Source organism: Arachis hypogaea, chromosome 13 (assembly GCF_003086295.3).
Source record: "Arachis hypogaea cultivar Tifrunner chromosome 13, arahy.Tifrunner.gnm2.J5K5, whole genome shotgun sequence".
Classification (NCBI taxonomy): domain Eukaryota; kingdom Viridiplantae; phylum Streptophyta; class Magnoliopsida; order Fabales; family Fabaceae; genus Arachis; species Arachis hypogaea.
The window spans coordinates 72,658,428-72,660,576 of record NC_092048.1 but is presented as its reverse complement, the minus strand read 5'-3'; the positions used below and the strand labels follow the sequence as shown (position 1 = coordinate 72,660,576).

The 2,149-nt window shown below is 35.8% G+C and overlaps 1 protein-coding gene across 1 annotated transcript; it reads left to right on the top strand.

Moving 5' to 3' along the window:
• The first annotated feature begins 1,007 nt into the window (after positions 1-1,007).
• LOC112735951 (sucrose-binding protein-like) lies at positions 1,008-1,715 on the top strand. The gene is made up of 2 exons (XM_025785360.3): positions 1,008-1,455; positions 1,525-1,715. The coding sequence occupies exons 1-2, from the start codon at positions 1,008-1,010 to the stop codon at positions 1,644-1,646; spliced, it is 570 nt and encodes a 189-aa protein (XP_025641145.1). The 3' UTR covers positions 1,647-1,715.
• The last annotated feature ends 434 nt before the right edge of the window (positions 1,716-2,149 follow it).

Here is a 2,149-nt window from a genome sequence, read left to right as displayed (position 1 = left end):
ATATACCATTTAAGCACAAAAGCATTCAATATTTAAGCACAAATCATCAATTTCTTGTATGAAAAAGCATAGAAAAATATGACATGATGACATGTCATCATTAGTGTCCTTGGCATATAAAGCTTATCTGATTCTGTGGTACTATTTTGGCCACACACAAAAAATGTAAAAAACTAAAAATAATAACATTAGATCATACCAAAATAATAACATAAAACAACAACAATAAAATCTTATCCCACCATGTGGAATTAGCTACATGGACAAAAAAATGCCATTGAGCCTCTTGTTCGCATTCTGAAACCAAAAATGAAAGCTTTGTCATTTCACACTCCAAAAGGAATATGAAAAATTACAATAATTGAACTTTACAAGCTCAGAAAATGGAACTCATAAAAACAAAGCAGCAAAGCAACAAGGTGGCACACTAAGGGATTAAAACTGAAAAACCTCAGTGATCAAAGCTAAGGACCCTAAAAAAATGATACCTTTTGCTGGTAGCTGTAAATTCTTTCTCCTTTCCCCCCACTTTTTCAAAACAAAACAAAACATGAAACTTTGTAACGGGTTAAAGAGAGATCAAACAGTCAGAATAATCATTAGTCGACTGCTTATCTCATCAGGCATTGTATAAGGGAAGCTGTTATCTCATCAGTATATTAAAAACTCTCCTATTACTATCTGTGATGATTTTGTGCATTGTGGTAGAGTAGTTGGCAATCTGTTGATGATTTAGACATTTAGTTTTCAATTTTGTGACACCTAAAGGCTTGGTATACACTTGTCCTTGTGCATGTTATAATCATCTATCCCCACTCCCAAGTTCCAAAGTCCCAAGTCCCAGATGCCATCATTATTATTCCTATATTGCATACTCATCCTTAGTCCCTACTACCTACCACACAATATATAATACATGCATACACATACACCCCTTCAAAAATCAGTGTCTTATTATTGTTTGTTGTGTTTGTTTCTTAATAACTAGGAGTCTAGGACTATAACCTATGAAAACAAAGCTTGTTCTCTTCATTATTCTGCTCTCTCTATGCACCAACTTATTAGCTGCTCTATCCAGAGATGAGGAGCAGGAAGAAGAGGACCCTGAGCTCACAACATGCATGCACCAGTGTGGCCAGCAGCAACAGTATTCCAAGAGTGACAAGCGAGCATGCGTTCGCAGTTGTGAGAGGTACCATCAAATGAAAAAAGAGCGAGAAGAAGAAGAGGGAACCACGATGGAGAATCAAAATCCTTATGTGTTTGATAATGAAGATTTTAGGACCAGGCTGGAAACACAAGACGGAAGAGTTCGGGTTCTGAACAAGTTCAGTAGAAGATCCAAGCTCATCAAAAGCATTAGCAATTATATTTTGGTCACTATGGAAGCTAAGGGACACACTTTCACCTCTCCAACTTACTTTGATTCCGATGCCGTTATCTTTGTACTCAAAGGTACCTTTTTCTTTCTTTCTTTCTTTCTTTAATTTAATCATAATTATATTGTGGAATTTTTAATTATAGGGAGAGCGGTGATTGGGTTGGTGAGAGAAGACAAAACGGATAGGTTCAACCTCGAAGATGGAGACATGATGAGGGTAGCAGCAGGCACAGTAGTCTATTTCGTTAACAAAAATGAGAATTAGAACCTTGTCCTTGCCAATCTCTTTATACCTCTCACTACACCTGGAGACTACAAAGTTCATTCATTAGTTCTCTTTAACTCATTACTATAAGCCATAAGAATAAGATCAAAACAAGTTATGGCATTGCAGGCATTTAACTCGGAACTATTTCTCACAGCATTCAGTATGGACAAACTTGAAGCTGTACTCCAGGTAGACATAAACTAAACTGTGAAACTTAAATGAAATACGAACGATCTAAATTCACTTAACTAAACTGTAAAACTTAAATATCATCCATCTAATTTAAGGTGTTGAGATTACAAGAACCAAATTGCATTGTCTTTGTCTATGTGTATAGCTTCAAGTTTTGTTCTTTCTTCTGATGGACATACATAATGGCATTGAGACATATATAGAGTAGTAGTAAATAGCACTAACCTGTTGCCAAAAGAAGCATGCAACTTAGTGATGATGGCTTACTACAAGATTCAAGATACATTACTGCAACATAGAAGGACAAA